The following is a 19,012-nucleotide window of genomic DNA, read 5'->3' as shown; positions in this document are numbered from 1 at the left end:
CCCCACGGATGCACATACGTGCTGAAGATATTCAAGCTGCGAGATTCTTGCAATTGAGCAATCTTTCTTTTTTTCTTTTTCATTCACATCCCAGTCGCATCTTGATTCAGAACAGCAATCTACCGTGCAATCGCTTAACAATTTTCTTCATATAAATGAGAATTTTTTTTTGCTTTGTTACCACTTCTTTCTGTAGTGCCTTCGGGCCTTGAAAGTATGTATAATAAATAAATAAACTGCTGCTGTTGCCATGAACGTCCATATTGCATGAGACTTCAAGGTGCATTAGCACAAATAGCAAAGTAATCTTAGCCAAGGTATGAGACTGGGCTAGTTGGTGGTACATTATTTTAACTTCACAGCACACACACACACACCAAGAAAAGGAACAACAGACAAAGACAAGAAGGCGGACGAAGTCAATTCAACTTCCAATTGATTATCGTTCTCGAAAGCAACAGATGTACATGTGCACAGCCACACACATCATTCCCTAATCAAGAACCCATGTAACTGCCACCTATCAATTGTGAGTCTGTTAAACAGTTTATAAGAAACTAATGACAATCAAGGTGGGTGCACAACCTCATGAAGATTCTAAGTATGCCTTATCAGGCATAGTAATATATTGTTTACTTTCAACCCACCCCTCTCCCCTTTACTATTGCTGCAGCTTCTAATAAGCCTGGTGTACTCATTTCTGTGTTTCTGAACATGGTGTCATAATGGTACAGTGTAATTCTTCCTTCAGTGTATGCGCTTGCAGGTGACACTAAAGAGAAAGCTTATTTCAACAGTATTTGTAAATTACACTCCTGCAATTTAAAAGAGAAGGCACTCTTGTCATGAGAAAAGAAGAAAATTGGAAAGGATGCAAATACCAAGACTGGTGGCAATGCTGCCTTGTAGTTCCTGTACTAGCTTGTTGTAGTGTCGCAGATGTTGACAGCATCTGCTCGAACCTAGTTAATTTTTTCAGTAAAGATGGACTACATTGTATTCTAGCTAATGAGTGAGCCTGCAAAAAAAATACCTTGAAATTTGTGATGTTGCACTAACATTATGGCACAAAATTTAAAATTAATATTGCCAGCTTAATATTGTCATGTTAATCCACTTCCTACATAAAATGAATGAAAAAGAGTCTTTAAAGAATACTTTATATGTCTTAACTGATTTATTGTTTCCATTTACTGTCACCAAGTCATCCGCTGGTTTGCTCAATATAACCACAAGATACAAGAATATCATAAATGACTATCCTACAACAGTCAACCCAATAGTTCCTATGTTTAACATTACAATCCCTATTTTCTTTTTTCACTGGTTCAGTGATATTGCACAATTCTGGCAGTTTATGGGAAGCAGAAAGAACGACACCCGTTTTCTGGCCTTTAAGCAAGTGGTACATGCAGTGCAAATAAGGAATAACTGCAATTCCCTGCACGCACCTTTTTGTCATGTTCTGGTTCTTGCTTAGATTTCCTTTGCAAGGTCTTGGCAGCCAAAATGAGCAGACATTGGGGTGCTGATAATCTTGAAACATGTGCATCACAGACATGACTAGAGTTGGCAAAAACTGGACAGAAACATCACTATACAGCAGCCAACCTGAGCTAGTGTGCTCTAGCCTGCTGCTCTGCACAGGGAGACAGGAAGAATGATGCCGATGACAGATTAGAAGGATGCTAGACACACAATCTTGCAGCATTGCTAATGGCACGAGTTCGCGTTGATGTTGTGGAATTGTTCCAGTACATCTAAAATCTGGACATAAATCACCAAGAAATCTGGACACATTCTGGGATAGTGCACAGAGCACCAAAATAGATTGTTTTTTATTGGCATTACAATGTTTATCATGCTCTGGCCACCAAAACAAAATGCTGTTTTATTCTCTACCATTGAGTAAATTGTCAAGAACATCTCAAGTGGCTGCTTGCTTAACCTTAGTCTTTTCTCCTTTAAGTTTACGGTATTCTTAAAGTCGGCTGGAGAACAAGAGTTCCACTTCTACAGAGACAAAAGGAAAAGAACCTGAGTGCTCGTTTTACATCCAAGTCATAATCACCATTCGCTGTTATTGGCAAATGCATCCACTCATAGTCGGGCTTCCTCACAAGTTTATTTTTAGCAAGACCATCCAGAATTTCTCCTCAAAATACAAGGTTTCAAGCTGTGTCAAGCACTGCTGTTTCTAGCCTTGCAGTTGAACTCTGTATAAATCCATACATATTGTTATGGTGGAAAAAAAGGACAAGGTCATCGACAATGAAGACAACGAAGTGGCAACAGCTTCTCGGGATCCTCGGCTGATGTTTTACATACGCCTTCTAAATACATTGTCTAAATAGTTTTATACCCGTGACATTTTGGTGGAGGTGCAGGGTACGCGTCTTCGCCATGGAGCTCCGCAGCGGACGTCTCACACAGCCTGGGACCAGGCTTCCAGTAGAAGGCACCGCATCTGCAGCTGCAATACTGACTACGCATGCCCAGTACGTTGCTCTACCTCAGCCGCAAGACCCCAACAAGTTCACCGGCCTCGGTGGTGTTGACGTAGAAGAATGGTTGAAGATGTATGAGCGATGCATCAGCAAGGTGAGCAGATGGGATCTGACCATAATGCTGGTCAATGTCATGTTCTACCTCGATGGAACACCACAAACATGGTTTTACACACATGAGGAAGAGCTAACCAGCTGGGACTTGTTCAAAGAAGAGCTGTCCGACGTTTTTGGCAATCCGACTGGTCGACAACTCGCCGCCAAGCAACAACTCGCCACGCGTGTCCAAACTGCTACCAAGTTGTACGTCTCCTACATTCAGAACGTCCTAGCCCTCTGTCATAAAATCGACACGTCCATGCCAGAGGCAGACAAGGTTGGGTACATTATCAAAGGCATTGCGGACGACGCATTCAACCTTCTGGTCTTTAGAGACTTATCGACTGTTGACGCCGTCATGAAGGAATGCCACCGTTTTGAGCAGGCAAAGAGTTGCCGCATATACAATCAGTTTACATGACTTCCAAATACTGCAGTGACCTCTTCATGTGCCGACTCCACCGACCAATTAGCTCGCCACCACCAAGCGAAAACGTGACCCGAATTGTACACCGCGAACTCGAAGCAGCGTTTCCTACCTCGCCTCAACATACCTCCTCGAAACACCTTCCAGAATTCAAGTTCGCGCCAAAGTTTCTCACCCCGTCGCTTCTACGACACTTCTGACGCCACTACCTCAACTCGCCGCTATGCTCGCTCGCCCTTGCCTCAACGTCGCCAGCCACGTCTGCCCCAGCTTCATCGCTCGCCATCGCTGACCTACCCAGGACCGTCCCAGCAGGAAAACTAGGCAATGTGGCACCTCGAGGTGGTGCTACAATGCCGGATTCACGGCAAGATCCTCCTTTGACGTTGTTTACGAGACATAACCTTCTTGACGTCCAAGTTGATAGCACACCCGTCACAGCCCTCATAGATTCCGGAGCACACATATCGATTATGACCAGCCGCCTACGCCACCATTTAAAGAAAATTGTTACGCCTGCCGTTACTCGGTTCGTACGAATCGCCGACGGTAGCACAGTGACCGTGGTCGGAATGTGTACTGCACGTGTGCCTATTCCCGGCCGCCATACTGTCGTCCTTTTCGCTGTGCTTGACCAATGCCCCCATGACCTCATACTAGGCCTTGACTTCCTCTCCGCCCATTCAGCGCTCATCAATTGTTCCTCAAGTACTGTGCGTCTTGACCTGCCTCTACTGAACGTTCCTCCAACACCACACGAAATTCGCCTAAGACCGACTGATTTTGTTCACGTTCCACCACAGGTCTTGACATAGATCGAAATGTCACCTTCTACGCCAGTTCCTGATGGTGATTACATCTCCGCTCCCATAACTGCCATCATTCTCACCCACAGCGTTACTGTCCCGTATACAATATTGAGGGTCACAGACAATCGCACGTACCTCCCTGTGGTAAATTTCGGGCTCGCTCAGCAAATTCTGCCTAAAGATATCACCCTGACTACAATCACTGGTTTAGAAGTTAGTTCCGTTGAGACTTTTGCTGTCAACGTTTCCTGTGAGTCTTTCTGGTCTGCCAATTGTACTGACAACGACATTAGGAAAATGATCGCCCCAAATCTCAATCCTGCGGAGACTGAATAGCTCTGCAGTGTATTGCTTTCCTACAAGGATATATTCGACCTGAACAACCGACCCTTAGGCCAGACGTCACTTGTCAAACATTGTATACATACAGGCGATAATCCACCCATCCATCGGCGACCCTAACGAGTTTCAACTTCGGAGCTTCACGTCATCAAAAGGGAAGTAGACAAGATGCTAGCGAAAGACGTCATTGAGCCATCGTCAAGTCCCTGGGCGTCCCCTGTCGTGCTGGTCAAAAAGAAGGACGGCTCATGGAGATTCTACGTCGATTACCGCCACCTCAACCGCATTACGAAGGACGTCTACCCACTACCTCGTATCGATGCCGCCCTCGATTGCCTATACAGGGCACAGCATTTCTCGTCCATCGACCTACAGTCCGGATATTGGCAAATCGCTGTCGATGATCTAGATCGTGAAAAGACCGCCTTCATAACACCTCATGGTCTTTACTACTTCAAAGTTATGCCTTTTGGGCTATGCAAAACTCCGGCTACCTTTGAGCGTATGATGGACTCATTACTCCAAGGATTCAAGTGGTCGACTTGTCTCTGCTACCTAGATGATATTATTGTGTTCTCATCCTCATTCAGCACACACACTGAGCACTTTTCAGCTGTCCTTGCAGTTTTTCGCGAGGCCGGTCTACAGCTCAAGTTCAAGACATGTAACTTCGGCCATCGTGAGATTACTGTTCTTGGGCATGTCGTCAATGCGACTGGCATCCGACCGGATCCAGAGAAATTTCGTGCCATGAAAGAGTTCCCTGTTCCACGGTCTGCAAAAGATGTCCGAAGTTTCGTGGGCCTTTGCTCTTACTTCTGCCGCATTGTTAAAAATGTTGCCACCATACCACACCCTCTCACAGATCTCGTGATGAAAAGTGTTTTCATGGGGATCCTCTCAGGCCACTGCCTTTTCTCGCCTTACCAGCATGCTCACCACCCCACCGATTCTAGGACACTTCGCTACTTCAGCCCCTACAGGAGTGCACACCGATGCCAGTGGCCACGGAATCGGTGCCATCTTGGCACAAGTTCAACACGGCCATGAACATGTTATCGCGTGCGCTAGCCGTCTTTTGTCACCTGCGGAGCGGAACTACTCTATTACCGAGCACAAATGTTTGGCTGTTGTGTGGGCAGTGGCGAAATTCTGCCTCTATTTATACAGCAGGACCTTTTCTATTGTAATGGACCACCACGCCCTTTGTTGGCTTTCGTCCTTAAAAGATCCCACAGGGAAGCTTGGACGATGGGCTTTGCGGCTACAAGAGTATTCCTATTCGGTGGTGTATAAGTCTGGCCGCCTACACAAGGTCGCTGACTGCTTGTCCCGTTACCCTGTACACACACCCGTCAACGCCAACACAGACGCTTCCGCAAGTGTTCTTTCCATTTCCCAGCTTTTGTACATGACCAACGAGCAACGGCATAACGTTACTTTGAGGACCCTCATTGACCGAATGGAATCTGCTCCTACTGATCCATCGTTACGGTGGTTCATTCTCAACAACGGGATAATGTACCGACGCAGTTTTTATCCTGACAGTCCTCCCCTTCTCCTTGTCGTTCCTCAACACCTCCGCTCAACCGTGCTTCAGGAGCTTCATGACGCCCCAACTGCCGGACATCTTGAGTTTGCTTGCACTTACGACCGCGTGCGATGCCGCTTCTACTGGCCCGGCCTCGCACGCTCCATACGCCGCTATGTAGCTGCTTGCAAGCCCTGTTAACATCGCAAAAAGCTAGCAACACTTTCTGCCGGGTACTTACAGCCGATCGACATTCCACCTGAACCATTCTTTTGCGTGGGTTTGGATCTCCTTGGCCCTTTCCCCAAGTCCACCTCCGGCAACAGGTGGATCACTGTTGCTACTGATTACGCGATGCGCTATGCCATCACTCGGGCACTTCCTATGAGCTGCGCAACCGATGTCGCAGATTTCCTACTCCGGGATGTCATTTTAGTACATGGTGCCCCATGACAACTCCTTACTAACCGCGGCGGCAGTTTCCTCTCCCAAGTCATCGCAGATATCCTACGTTCATATTCTACCAAGCACAAACTGGCTACCTCCTACCATCCCCAGACCAACAGCCGTACTGAGCAACTTAATCGGACCATTACTGACATGCTATCGAAATACGTTTCACCCGACCACAAGGACTGGGATGTGGCGCTTCCTTATGTAACGTTCGCCTATAATTCATCACGCCACGATACTGCTGGGTATTCCCCCTTTTACTTACTCTTCGGTCGTGACCCTGTATTACCATTGGACACTTCACTCCCCTTGATACAGGATTCGAGGACCAAGTATGCCCGTGATGCCATCGCCCACGCTGATCATGTGCGCCAGCTTGCCCGTACTCATCTGTTGGCATCGCAGGAATCTGAATGGCACGCTTACAATCGCCGGCATCGTCACACATATTTTTCACCAGGCTCTCTTGTGCTACTTTGGTCCCCTTGCCACCGAGTGGGGCTCTCTGAGAAACTCCTTCCGTGCTACAAAAGCCCTTACTCTGTTCTATGTCAAGTGACCAATGTCACTTACAAGATAATCCCCAATACCTCCGTCATGCCACCCGCTTCCACATCACCTGAAGTCGTACACATCTCTCGGCTTAAGCCTTACTATGCCCTTATCGACGTCTGAAGCACCGGGACGGTGCTTTTTCTGCCGGGGGTCGTGTTACGGTAGAAAAGAGAGGACAAGGTCGTCGATGATGAAAACAATGAAGTGGCAACAGCCTCTCGGGATTCTCGGCTGCTGTTTTACATACGCCTTGTAAATACATAGTGTAAATATTTTTATACCCGTGACAATATCAGTGGTTCTCGAAGCCACATAAGTGTATCTGCAAATGTCAAGTACACATCATACTTGGAGGGAAAGAGCTAAGAAGTCTGTAAGGAACCCAAACAAATGCTGCTTTTGCTTCTCGCATGGGCTAAGCTTATGCAACACTGGGGGACTTGATAGCCAGTTCCAATGATGGCTCTTGAATGACTTCACATCCTGGTATAGTAGAACTCCATGCAGCATATACTACAATATGCACAAGGCATTAAGTATTCCGTGCCAAGATGCAATAATCAGATGGATTTACAGCAAACCTCTGCTGTTTTGTGTAGGTAAGTGCCTGGAATAAAAATGAAACTGAAGTTGTGATGAGGTCAACCTTTCATTTGAAGAGCTCTTCTGAAAGCGGACGCATACCCATTATGAACCACTGTGGCAGGCTCTGCATGACACATTATGAGCATAAGATAAATGTGGTACTCACAGCTATTGCAATTTTCAAGGAATTAAAGACAGTTTACAAAGTGATCCAGATGCGGGGGGGGGGGGGGGGGGGCACATTGGCAGAGGAAACAACTGGTGTGCTCCACCAAGGCTAGACCTGCAGTTGAATGGCAAAGTGAGCACAAGCACATCTGTGAAAAATCACTGGAAACACTGCAGAAAACCTGGATGACTGGAACAATCTGTAAAATTCAGGGACATCAAATGGAAATTTGGGACATTTTGGGGCAATAAAGTTGCTTAAAGGGACACTAAAGCGAAACAATAAATCAGCTTAGACTAATGAAACATTGTTTGAGAACCCTGCAGGCAGTCATTTAAAAAAAATAGTTTGATTATTAGATGAGAAAATGAAGGTCCAAGTATCAGCATTTGAATTTCGCGCCGAAACCCCAGTGCTAGTACGTCAACGTGACGTCTGGGATTTCAAAGTATGTTTTCGCATTTGGGCCGCGCTGGCAGAATAAAGGTTTCTGAAACTTGCCATGTTTAATATTTGGTTCCTTTAAAACACAATGTAGTCAATCTGTACCGCTATATATAATTAGTAGGCCCTAGAAGATGCCATCAAAATTCAAGACATGACAACCCCCAGCTGCGGGAATTTAAATAGGCGTCGCCACCCGTATTTCATTCTTGCACTTTTTCTGGCTTACCAAACGTCTTATCGTTGTAAGAGAGGTGTTTTTGGTGCTGTAGAACGGTAATTTACTGATGCAGAAGAAATCATTTTTCACTTTAGTGTCCCTTTAAAAGCAGGTGCAAGCAGTTTGTTAGGTGGATACACGCAGCTGACACTAACATTGGGACATTTGTCGAAATCTGGACACATTCCAGAAATCCCAAATATCGACATGACTTATTGAGGAAGAAGTTGACAGGTCGTTTACTGCATAGAGCAGATAACTGTTTGAGAAACACAATGGGGCCAAGGGAAACACAATTGAGGATCCTAGGGGATTAGTTGATTAGGATATTTGCAGGCATAGGTTGAAGTCAGTCGACACAAGGTGGTGGAGATTGCTTGGAGATGCCTTTGTGCTGTAATCAACATAAGATAAGCTAATGATGATGGATGTGCCGATTCTTGTGTTCCTGTTGGCCACTTTGTTCTGACAGTACTTGTTAAAAATTTGAAAGTACTCAATACTCAAAGCGTAACCTTTTGTTACAAACTTAGGCGCTAGTTTTGAGAAATGAGAAGTGAAATGCATTGCTGTTTCAGTTAATGTTTCTCCACTATGGAGAAAAGTAGTATGGAAAAATGTTAACTGGTACAGCAGCACACAGCATAGCACAATTTGATTCCATAATTCATAAAACTGGTATCAGGCATGAATTGTCAGTAAACCGATGGGTTTGATATTTAGCAGTTTAGCATAGCAGAAATTAGCAATTAATTGTTCTATTTAACTAAAATTAGTTACACATCACAGTTAAATTTGCAATAAAGTTCACAAGGTTAATTTGTGTGTGTTCATGTGATAAAGTGCACATGGTTGGGAAATGAAAACGTGAATGACCCTTTTTTTTTCCATGAAGTGCACTTTCGCTGCTAGCACTCGCAACTGTGTATATGTGAATGTTGGACTGCAGATTTTCAGAGTGAAGTGCTTTTCAAACGGAGTGAAAAAGAGCAAAGCTGTCATGTGCCCTCACTATGTTTGTGAAAACATTGTAAAGTTCTTTTTTTCTTGTATCTTTCCTTTTTTGCAAGTTAGCACCAAAAAGATGTTGGTCATTGTACATGGGGATCTGGCTGGTGTCATTTATATGTTTAGTAATTAATGGTGCCGAGGGAATATCTTTGTTTTCAAACACGGGACCTTCGTTAACAAACAGTTAAAGCTGTGCACAGAGCACTAGTCTCTCTGGAAATATTTGTGTTAGTCTTGCCATGCGACGCTTAGTTCTGCAAAACAGGTGCTCCATAGCACAAAATGGACCATGTTCATAAAAAAAAAATTATTTTACTTGGAAGTGAAATGTTCCTTTAGATAACATTACTCAATGCACTCTAATATGACCCTTTGAGCATATATCTGCACATTTCTGGCACTAGATTTAAGTCCATTCTTGTCATTTATCTTCTGTAAGCATTGAGGTTGGAAAGCAGTGTGATGCAGGAGCTAAGTGTGATTGGGAGAGATTATGAGAAATTTCAAGATACATTCACATAAATATACATGGCCTAATGTGTTAACAGTATTTATTTACATCTAAGGCTTCAGTGAAAGTGCTTTATTTTGGGGGTAATATCAGCCTGCAAAACCCTGCACATAAATATAATAGTTGCATTGATGATTGAATGACCTATTATGCACCATGGCAACATAAAAGGTATTCTTTTTTCATAAGTTCACTATGTAAGGACATATTGCCACATATTAGGACATGCAGAAATTTACAAAAATTTTATGTAGTGGATGTCTAAGGTTAAAAAGTTGCTAACTCTGCTACACTTGCATTCTGTAAAATGATACTTTTTTGGTACAGGTCGCTACAATCTCTACCAGCTTCATGAAGCCAGCACCGACAAATACAATCGGTATGGTGACCTCATGAAAGAAGAGTACCAGTGGCGAAGACCAGTGGTCCATTCTTTCAACCCGGAGGACTTCCAGGTCGTATTTCGTAGTCAGGGGCGTTGCCCAGTCCGACCACCAAATGAGTTTGTCTGCAAGTACCGCACTGAGCACCCTCTCAAGTACAGAAGTGTGGGGCTTTCCAATGCGTGAGTGCCATCTGATAAGGTGTTGATTTAAACAGAAAACAAGAGGGCACTTCCCTTTAGTCCTTGCAGCAAGGCTACAGACAAGGGACAGGCACAAGCACTGCTTTGGTATGACAGTTATTTTTTACAGTTATTTTTTACTATTTCTTACTATGACAAGGTTAGTATGACAGTTATTTTTTGTTTCTTTAGAAATAAACCTTTACAAATAAAGCTAAATTTATAAAATAAAGCCAGCGCTTGTGGCTGTCCCCGCCCGTTATTTGTCTGTTTCTGCACAAGTCCCTTTCATTACCAACTGGCCCCTTCTCTATGCAACAACAAGTAAGCACATGCACACAACAAAGCATCCCAAATGAGTGCTAATGAAAAGTAAGTATTTGAGCAGGCGTCATTTTAATTCTAGACGAGCTGAAATTGCACAGCTTTACTTTTGTTTAGCCAACACTGCCCACTTGTACTGCGCTTACTGTATCTAAGACAACAGTTTGCAAACTAGGCCACTGGTGGTGTATGGTTGTGGTAATCAGTAAACAGTGCTCTTGCCAATTCTAAACCATATACTGTCACATTAAAGAGGTCAACAACTGACTTTAAAAGTACTCCAATTGTTTTGCATGTGTGTGCAAGAGAAAGATTACCATTTAAAATACCACAGTGGTTACAGGGGAAGCACTGCAAAACATTTTTTCTAGCCCTTTTCCAAATTGTGGTTGCATTTGTTTTTATGCTGTGTTTGTATGTTGGTTATAGGAAAAAGTTGTAACTGCCAACTGATAGGTACAGTCAGAACAGGTGCAGCCCCACCTCTTTAAGTTATTCTTAATTTATCAAGGCAATTATAACATGGCTGAAGCCTTCATAACTGTTGAATTATTTATTGTTTTTGTTATGCTTTTGTTGTGTCTTTCTAATCTTACATGTTCTAGTCATTTCTCAAGTCTTCAAAAACAAAATGACACTTTGCAATGACTGCACAGTCCCTTCTGTGGCTATGTTGATACTCCTCCATGACATTAAGAATTGACTGCATTTTGTGAATTGCACAGAGACAAAAGAAGACTGGGATATTCACAAACATGCATGTGTACAGAGGCGTGCTCTATGAAGTGAGGGCAGCTGCTGTTCTGCCATTTCACTAGTTCACAGAAACAGAAAGCTGCTTTTCGACATGAACATGAACTTTCTTTACGTAGTGATATAGTAACATGCAGTGGAAGGACCACAAATGCTAATAAAATGAATGCCTTTTTAAGCAAAAAGCACAGTACATTTAACAAACATGAGGTTATGTGTACCAATTTGCAATTATGTTGGGAGTTGGAGGGGGTAGCACTCAAAGTTTCATGGTATGGTGTAGCTTCTAGTTCGCTGCAATTTTCTGTGCAATTTAAAACAAGAACTCCTTGTTAAACCACTTGTACTGCATTTCAATTTTGTCGATGTAAAGCACACTAATTTCACTTCCGTCATAATTGCGTAACACAATTTGGTCAGCTATTGGTCTTTAGAGGACCATGGATATAAAAACCTTGTTATATTCTTTCTTGCTTTTTTACGTGGCTGCTTACTCTATATAATTATATCATGAAGCCTCAACATGCAAGTAATTCCGTTACCTTTTGATGTGACCAATTTGAAATGCATGCCAAGTGCAGTGCAGACAGGATGCATCAAAGGAACTGGAGGTGGCAGTCGCATGGTGTTGCACACCTTTCAGGCATGCATCAGTGTCAGCCTGGCACAGTGATTAAAAGTCACATAATGACCACATTTTTGAAAGCAGGCACTGTGTCACCAAACCAGCCTTTCTGTGCTCCCCTGCATTTGACATGGCTGTCTTCTGTTCATCTTCCATTCTCCCCCCTCTTATGTAATTGAATGCTCAATGGATGGCTTTCAGTTTGCACAGTCACACTGTGTTATGCGTCTCACTTGTGTGTAGTTTAGCATGACCACCAGTTCTGGTTCCTGTAACGTATTTAGCCTCCATCTTCACATTCACTGCCACACAGCAATAGTCGCATATCTCGAACTGGTCACATTTAAAGCTGATGAAATTATTTGTTGTGCTCTTGCATAATGCACAATCAGCACATGCTAGCCTATAGGCCTGAAAGTTGGAGGATAAACAATGATGCTATTAAGGATCGTGCAACTAGCGATGGAACAATGATAGGCATAACTTTTGGAGACAGTAAGACAGCTATGTGGATTAGAGCAAACAGATGTTATTGATATTAAAGTGGAACATGTGAAGATGGAGATTACTTGGAGAGTCCTTTGTGCTGCAGTGGAATAAAATATGGTCATTATGATGGTGATTCGTGTAAGCAGATTACAATATGGCTGCATCGTGACAGTGTGATGGCATTCTTCATGCCATACAGTGGTTGTGTACTGGTAAGCAGTGATTGCTGCAGTTCAGCAGACTTCCATGATGCCTAGCATATTTTCACAGTGCAATCATGTGTTGCCTTCCTCGGCATCCTTTCCAGGCTTGGTACAGAATGGCACACACTACGCATGGCACTTGCACCGGTGTTGCTTGAGATGAGAAACATAGAAGAGCTAGCAACATGGCAAGAGGAAATCTGCGATGACTTTGCTGAATATGTGCGATGGCTGAGAGACCCTGAAACTCTGGAAATAGGCTGTGTTCAGGACACCTTGTCTAGACTTGCTTTGGAATGTGAGTATATGCTGCGCAATTGATGCATGTGGTGGTCAACAACCAACTACTAAACCAACACTAATTCCAGTTGAAGATATTGTTATGTGAAAGTGCAGTAGGTAAACTATTTACGGGGTGTATTTACAAGGGTAGCAAACACTGGCCAACATGGAAGCCAGCCAGCATCAAATAAGGCATGTTGTCATCATAAGATCAGCAGTGGCTGCTTGGGGGTATTTTTTTTTTTAATGAATGAATGCTTTATTTTCAACAGACCTAATATTCAGAGACAATGATGTCAGCCCCTGGATTTCCCACTAAATCCAGGGGCCGACATCATTGTCTCCGAATAGCACGTAGCATGAGCTCTGGAAGCAAAAGTGTCGGCCCAACGCGACTAAGGACCCACAGCAGAGGAAGGGTGGTAATGCTCGAGTCTCGACATGTGAACGACGTTGCTGGGCAACGGAACGGAAGATGTAGTGGGAGTGGTGGACACAATCTCGTACATGACATCAATCACTTGTCAAAGGACACAGTATGGGCCTGTGTAGCGAGGAAGGAGCTTTTCAGAAAGGACCACATGTCTGGAGGAGGACTAAAGTGGCACGAGGGCATCAGGAGCAAAACATTCATCGTGGTGTCGCTAGTCGTAAAGGCACTTGTGATTGTCTTGGGTGGCCTTAAGTCTACCACAGGCTATTCGCCACACGTAACCAGCCCTTTGCAATGGCGTTGTGTGCATATTCACTAGTCGAAGTTGCAGGGAAAGGAAGAAATGTGTCTAATGTGTCCAACGGTAAAGTTGGTTCACGTCCGAACAAAAGGTAAAAGGGAAAGTATTCAGCAGTGTGATGGCGGGAGGAATTATACATGGACGTCACATATAGCAGTGCAGGTTCCCAATCACTGTGGTCAGCTGACACATACTTTGAAAGCATGTCTCTTAAGGTTCGATTCAAGCGCTTGGCGAGCCCGTTCGTCTGGAGATGGTACGATGCGGTGATATTGTGCTGCGTGGAGCAGCAGCGCGGGATATCGTCGATGATTTTGGACAGCAAGGTATAGCCTCGGTCTGTAAGCAGTTGATGTCGGGCACCATGTAGTAAAATTACGCCACAGAGGAGAAAATCTACCACGTCTGTAGCACAGCTGGTCGCCGGTGCTTGTATCATTGCATAGCACATTGTGTAATTGGTAGTGACGGCAGCCCATTTGTTTCCTGAAGCAGATGCAGGAAAGGGTCCAAGAAGGTCCAAACCGACACAGAAGAAGGGCTCGGGTGGTACGTCGATGGGCCGAAGATACCCCACACCTCCACCAAATAAATGTTACGTGAAAGCGCAGTAGGGAAACTATTTACAGGGTGTATTTACAAGGGTAGCAAGCACTGGCCAACATGGAAGCCAGCCAACATCAAGCAAGACACATTGTTGTCATCAGGTCAGCAGTGGCCGCTTATGGGTAGATCTCACTATATCCAAGTGTTGAAATCATCGTCTTCGAGTAGCGCATAGCAATATTGAAATTTTGCTAAGAGAAATATCATTTCACATCTGGCAAACTAAGAATAACTTCAGCTTGCATGCTGAGCAATGTTTGTTTATTTATTTATTTATTTATTTATTTATTTATTTATTTATTTATTTATTTATTTATTCTATTACCCTCAAGGCCCTAGGGCATTAGAGAGGGGAGTGGGTACAATGTTGATAAATGTAAAACAACAACAGAAACAATACAATACAATCACAACCTTAACAGGAATGCTGCAACACTTGGGTAGTTATTGACAAAGTAGCAGCACTTCTAGAAGCATTAATATCTCTAATGGCGACAACTTTGTGTGGAAGGCGATTCCAACACGAACATGCACTGGGAATAAATGAGTCATGGTAACTGATTTAAAGTAAAAATGGAATACCTACCTTATGATGGTGATCAATGCATGTGGAACTGTAGGATGGTTTTGTTAGTAGCCTATCCTAAAGGGATGAATTGTTATGATAAAGCTTAGAAAATAAACAAAGGCTGAAAAACTTTCTACGATGAAAAAGGCCGGGTAAAGGGGAGTGTTTCTTTCATAGCTGTAACACAAATGGTGTGATGCTAGTTGGAAAGAATGAAGCGTAAAGCACCTTTTGTACTGCCTCTAAGTCAGCTATGAGTGATTTGAGACCAGGATCCCATATACTAGCTGCTGCATATGCTAGTTTAGTTCGGACCAGTGTTTTATAAAGCAGCAATGTGAGAGATACGAGGGCATGAGAAAAATTTCTGTGGAGGTGACCTAATATGTGTTTTCAATCAATGTTTTCCAAGATTTCACATCAATGAGTTTTCCAAGATAAGTTATACGAGATGTGCACGCCTAGGTACTTGTATGAGTACAAAGATTCCAAGTCAGTGTTGTTAATGTGATATGTTGGATAATTAATTTATTGTTGACAAACACATATAAATTTGCATTTGTTAATTACGTGTTCCATTACTGGCACCACTCATAAACCCAGTTGATATCGGACTACAGGATGGCTGAATCTGTCACTGTTAATTTGCCTATAAACAATGGAGTCATCGGTTAAAGATGAACAACGTTGTGTTTGAGGGCAAGCCATTAATTAAACTGAAAAAGAGCAGAGGTCCTATTACGGAGCCCTGTGTTATGCCTGCGATAGCTGAAGAATGAGAGGAGTCTATGTTATTAGCTGTTGCAAACTGGAAACAATCTGTAAGTAGACCTTTCAACTGTGCAAGAACTTTATTATCAGATTAAGACTGTGTAATTTAAGAAAAAGCAATTCATGTGTTACTGTGTCCAATGCCTTGAGAAATCTAAAAATATGTAGTCGTCTATAAAGGACCTACGGTCAAGCATGCAAGTCATGAGTGAAACACAAATGTTTGTTTCGCACGAAAGTGTCTTGCAGAATGCGTGTTGAGCATTACTAAAAAAATGAATTAAGTTCTATAAACTTCGCTATATGAGAGGAAGTGACATGTTCCATGATCTTGCATGGTATACTGGTTTTTGATATGGCTCGGTCTTGATGCTTGTCTCTGGACTTCAAGAAAGGAGTAACTCTCCCCACTTTCCAATCATGGCAAATACAGACAGTTTCAAGTGGGAGCTCAAATAGTTTTGAAATTATAATGGAGCTGCATACTTTAGTAATATAATGAGAAACTTAGAATTGATGTCCTCTCCAGCTGATGAGGATATTTTTAGCTTTTCAGTTATGTTAGCAATACCTGTCAAATCAAAACGAACAGAATGCATCGGGAGTAATTCAAAATTTGCTATTGTTACAACTACTGCAGAGAAAGAGGGTGTGAAGACGGTCTAGGAGAACAAGCTGGGAGAGGTTTCTATCAAACAAATTCTGACACGCAGAACGCAAAAGTTTGGAATGGTCTCAGATGGCTAAAAAGGGTAGCAAATCCACCCATTGCCCTTGGTCGATAACCAAGAAAATACCTTGGAAGGCGAGGCCGATGCCCTTGGCATACATTTCGAGCATGTATCAAGCTCCATAGACTTCTCAGAACCATTTCTTAACTATAAGCAATTAGCAGAACTTAAATCACTGAACCGTAAATGCTGGCCGAATGAACCGTACAGCCATCCTTTTAATATCGTCAAGCTGAGAGCTGCCTTGAACGTATGTAGGAGCTCTGCACTGAGAGCCGACAGAATCATGTATGTCACGACAAGAACCTGCACACTGACACACAGATGACACTGTTTGCACCTTTCAACTCTATCTGGGCTGCCAGATACCTTCCATCCACATGGAAAGAAGCTATCATAGTCCCGGTCTTGAAACAAGGTAAAGAGCCATCCAACATGTCAAGTTACCACCCAATAGCACTCACAAGCTGCTTATGCACTCATTGAAAAAATGATAAATCGTCATGTTTTACCTTTTCTTGAGTTGAATAAAATGCCTGGCCCTCATCAGTGCTGTTTCAGACTGAGTCAAACATTCGCAACACCTTTATCCATAAGCAGTTCTTTCTTTGTGTTCTCAGATATGGAGAAGGCATGTGACACAATTTGGCGATATACGAGAAGAAAGGGGGTTAACCGAGAGGCCCGATTTTTATAAATTGTATCACATCATCACATCACTTTATTACCTTAAAGACCCCGGTTAGGGGGTATTACATAAGGGGTGGGTTACAAATCAAGGTTACAGAGAGTGATCTTCATCAGAAACAAATGTAGTTAAGTTGTCCGCAAAAGTTGATGAACACGTGATGGCTGCAATGTTCCGGGGAAGGCCATTCCAATCCACTGCTGTGCGAAGAAAAAATGAGGCTGCAAAAGTGGTGGTGCGAGCACGTGCGCGTGCGATTGAGTAAGGATGGGACGTACGGGGGGATATGCGCGCCGGTGGGATGATATACGGTGCTTGATTGAGCGGACTGTGAAATAATTTGTGGAACAAACAAAGACTGGCCATGCGGCGACGCACAGAAAGATTAGCAAGATCAGTATTACGTTTTAGGGATGATATGCTTATATCGTATGAATATGAAGAATGGATGAACCTAGTGGCGCGATTTTGTACAGATTCTAGTTCGTTTCTTAAGTATGCTTGATGCGGGCTCCAGATTGGTGCTGCATATTCAAGTTTCGATCTGATGAGTGATTTGTACGCGAGAAGTTTTATGTCTGATGGTGCGTGACGCAAATGACGCTTTAAAAAACCGAGGGATCTGTTCGCGGATGATGTGATATTGCTGATGTGTGCGTTCCATGAAAGGTCAGAGGATAAGGTGACGCCTAGATATTTGTATGTTTGAACTTGTTCGACAGTGGAGTGGGAGATTAGGTATGAGAATGATAGGGGATTAAGTTTTCGATGAAAGGAAACGAGCTTGCATTTAGTAGGATTAAGCTTCATTAACCAAAGATCACACCACTGTTGTACAAGGTTAAGGTCATGTTGGAGTGTAGTTTGATCAGGAGTCTTTGTAATTGTGCGATATATGACACAGTCGTCGGCAAATAAACGGATATGGGAGGATACATGTACAGGCAGGCCGTTAATATATATGAGGAATAGGAGGGGTGCGAGTACAGATCCTTGGGGGACGCCGGATGTTACAGGGAGGGAGCTGGAGCGGCTACTTTTAATTGAAACAAACTGGGAGCGTTTGTTGAGAAATGCTACGATCCATGCGAAAACGTTAGGGTGCAAATTCAGCTGGGAGAGCTTTAGTATAAGGCGTTTGTGTGATACTGTATCGAATGCTTTAGCGAAGTCGAGAAAGATTGCATCGGTCTGAAGGTTGAGGTCGAGATTAGAGTGTAGATCATGAAGAAATATGGCAAGTTGGGTTTCACAAGATAAAGATTTACGGAATCCGTGCTGGGAAGGATGAAAAAAATTGTTAGTGTCAAGGAAGTGCATAATGTGAGAGTATATGACGTGTTCCATAATTTTGCATGGGACACTTGTTAGAGAAATGGGGCGGTAATTTAGCGGGGATTGTTTGTTACCTGATTTGTGGACTGGAATGACCTTGCCCTCTTTCCAGTCGTCTGGTAAGATTCCCGTTTCAAGTGAAAGTGAAAAGAGCATCGAAAAATACACTGCAATAATTTCTTTAGTATTTTTTAACAGTTTTGAGTTAATGTCGTCGACACCAGCCGATGATGAAAGTTTTAATTTGTCAATGAGTGATGAAATGCCAGCGACAAATATTTCAACAGGGGCCATCATTGGCAGTGTCGCAGTAGGTGGCGTAGGAAGAGGAAAGTCGGCTTCTTCAGTGAACACGGATGAAAACGCGATGTTAAAAGTGTCAGCACAAACAGCGTCGCTCATAATTTCGTCTTTATCGCTTGTAAGTGTGATGTCATGTGTTTGTTGTGGGTTTATGACTTCCCAAAATTTTCTAGGGTTAGTTTTTAGAATTTTAGCTAAGTCGTTATGATAAAATGTTTCTCGCGCTTTCCGAATTGCAGTGTAATAAGCGTCTTCCGCAGAATAGTACCTGTCCCATGCGCTCGGTCTTCCATCACATTTCGCAGTACGAAAAAGGCGCTTTTTCTTATTTTCGAGTCTTATTAAATTTTTACAGAACCATGGTTTATTTTT

The 19,012-nt window shown here is 43.2% G+C and overlaps 1 protein-coding gene across 3 annotated transcripts in view; it reads left to right on the top strand.

Moving 5' to 3' along the window:
- Positions 1-19,012, top strand: part of LOC126521639 (ecdysone 20-monooxygenase-like) — a 56,971-nt gene that overhangs the window by 2,608 nt on the left and 35,351 nt on the right. For all 3 annotated transcript variants that reach the window (XM_055065769.2, XM_050170347.3, XM_055065770.2), the window contains 2 exons: positions 9,991-10,228; positions 12,727-12,920. In XM_055065769.2, coding sequence (XP_054921744.1) covers positions 9,991-10,228; positions 12,727-12,920 — 432 coding nt within the window. The remainder of the gene's footprint in view (positions 1-9,990; positions 10,229-12,726; positions 12,921-19,012) is intronic.

This window comes from Dermacentor andersoni, chromosome 6, assembly GCF_023375885.2.
Source record: "Dermacentor andersoni chromosome 6, qqDerAnde1_hic_scaffold, whole genome shotgun sequence".
NCBI lineage: Eukaryota > Metazoa > Arthropoda > Arachnida > Ixodida > Ixodidae > Dermacentor > Dermacentor andersoni.
The sequence above is the reverse complement of the archived record's forward strand: the minus strand, read 5'-3'. Positions and strand labels throughout refer to the sequence as shown.